Source organism: Dipodomys ordii, unplaced genomic scaffold (genome assembly GCF_000151885.1).
Source record: "Dipodomys ordii isolate 6190 unplaced genomic scaffold, Dord_2.0 Scaffold156, whole genome shotgun sequence".
Lineage (NCBI taxonomy): Eukaryota > Metazoa > Chordata > Mammalia > Rodentia > Heteromyidae > Dipodomys > Dipodomys ordii.
In genome coordinates this window covers 2,352,712-2,354,618 of record NW_012267372.1, presented here as the reverse complement: position 1 = coordinate 2,354,618, position 1,907 = coordinate 2,352,712, and the positions used below count along the sequence as shown (strand labels likewise).

At 51.7% G+C, this 1,907-nt stretch overlaps 1 protein-coding gene across 1 annotated transcript in view; it reads left to right on the top strand.

Annotated features, from left to right (window-relative positions):
- Window positions 1-1,178: 1,178 nt before the first annotated feature.
- The window catches only part of Ceacam3 (carcinoembryonic antigen-related cell adhesion molecule 3), a 25,664-nt gene continuing 24,935 nt past the window's right edge, over window positions 1,179-1,907 (top strand). The window contains exon 1 of the mRNA XM_013032616.1: window positions 1,179-1,254. Within this exon, the coding sequence (XP_012888070.1) occupies window positions 1,191-1,254 (64 nt within the window). The 5' untranslated portion in view covers window positions 1,179-1,190. The remainder of the gene's footprint in view (window positions 1,255-1,907) is intronic.

Sequence of the window (1,907 nt, the reverse complement as noted above, 5' to 3'; positions counted from 1 at the left end):
TACTCATGCTCTTGCTTGCTTTTTCTCTCAAGACTAATGCTCTACCAGTTGAGCTACACCTCCACTTCTGGCCTTTTTTTATGGGTTAAGAGGAGGTAAGAGCCTCTCTGAACTGGTTTCAAACCTCAGTCCTCAGCCTCCTGAGTGGCTAGGATTACAGGCCTGAGCCACCAATACCAAGCCCCATACTCCTCTATTTAATGGCATCTTAGAGGGAATTGCTAGAGCTGAAATCTTGGACATCCAAGCGTTGGACATCCAAGGACATCTAGATTTATATTGACTCAATAAAAGTTCTGAATGTTGAACTGACATTGGCCTCACAGTTGACCAGGAAATCAAGACGCTGCCTGCATCTGCCATTCACCCTGCTGGGTGCTGGGAACAGCCGATGGACATCTGGAGACAGGAGGGTATCAGGAGACATGGCAGCCACACTGGGCTGCACAGGACAAGGGGGCAAACAGCTGGGTTAGGACTGAGGCACTCAGAGGTGAGAGGATGCCACAGCTGGGCCCTCAGGACCGGAACTGAGGAGCCTCAGGCAGCAACAGTGAAGAGAGGAAGATTCTATGAAGGCCAGGTGCTGGTGACTCACGCCTATAATCCGAGCTACTTAGGAGGCCGATATCTGAAGATCACAGTTTGAAGCCAGCCTGAGGGTGGTAGGGAGGGGGGGACAGAAACTCTTGTGAGACTCTTATCTTCAAAGAACTGGCAAAAAGCCAAACGTAAAGGTATGGCTCAAGTTGTACAGTGCCAGACTTGAGCGAGAGAACCAAGCAAGAGTGCTGGGACCTGAGTTCAGGCCTCAGTAGTGACACAAAAAGTAACAGTTTAAATGAATGAATGATAAGTAAGGATGGATTCTCAGAGCTACTCTGCCTATAGGCTCTGCCTACAACACTCAGCGGTGTATGTGCTCCTAGCTATCCATCAGCTCCAGCTGCGTACACCCACATCCAGATAAGGTGACCACTTGCCCCGCCCACACATAGCAACTGACAGGCATCTCTCTCTACTGACTCTACTGGAATGAAGAGAGGGGTGGGGACATCAAGAGGATCTTAAAGAAGCTGGGAGGAAATCCAAGTCAGAGGGAAGAAGGACAGCAGAGCTGACCAGCCTGGGAACAGGGCTGGAGTCAAAGCACACCTCCATAGAGCTCAGAACTGGAAACAGATATCATCATGGAGGCCCACTCAGCCCTTCCCCACAGAGGACACATACTCTGGCAGGGGCTTCTGCTCACAGGTGAGGAGAGGATTTCTTGAAGGAGGGAGGGCAGGGGAAAGAGAGCACGGAGCTCTGCTGGGGTCTTCTGTGAAGGGCAGCAGCTGACAAGAGACACAGAGCTTCTATGTGGAGCTTAAGGGAACAGAACATAAAGAGAGACAGCGGCCGGGCACAGGTGGCTCACGCCTGTAATCCTAGCTACTCAGGAGGCTGAGATCTGATGATCTCGGTTCAAAGCCAGCCTAGGCAGGAAAGTCCATGAGCCTTTTATCTCCAATTAACCACCAGAAAACTGGAAATGGCTCTGTGGCTCAAGTGATAGAGTGCTCGCCTTGAATTGAAGAGCTCAGGGACAGCAGCCAGGCCCAAAGTTCAAGTCCATGACGGGCAAAAAAGTGGGGGGGGGAGCCTGGGAATGTGCCTCAGTGGTGGAGAGCTTGCCTCACATGCATGAAGCCCTGAGTTTGATTTCTTAGTACCACATACACAGAAAAAGCTGGAAGTACATCTAGAGACAGGAGGGTATCAGGAGACATGGCAGCCACACTGGGCTGCACAGGACAAGGGGGACAAACAGCTGGGTTAGGACTGAGGCAATCAGACGTGAGAGGATGCCACAGCTGGGCCCTCAGGACCGGAACTGAGGAGCCTCAGGCAGCAACAGTGAAGAG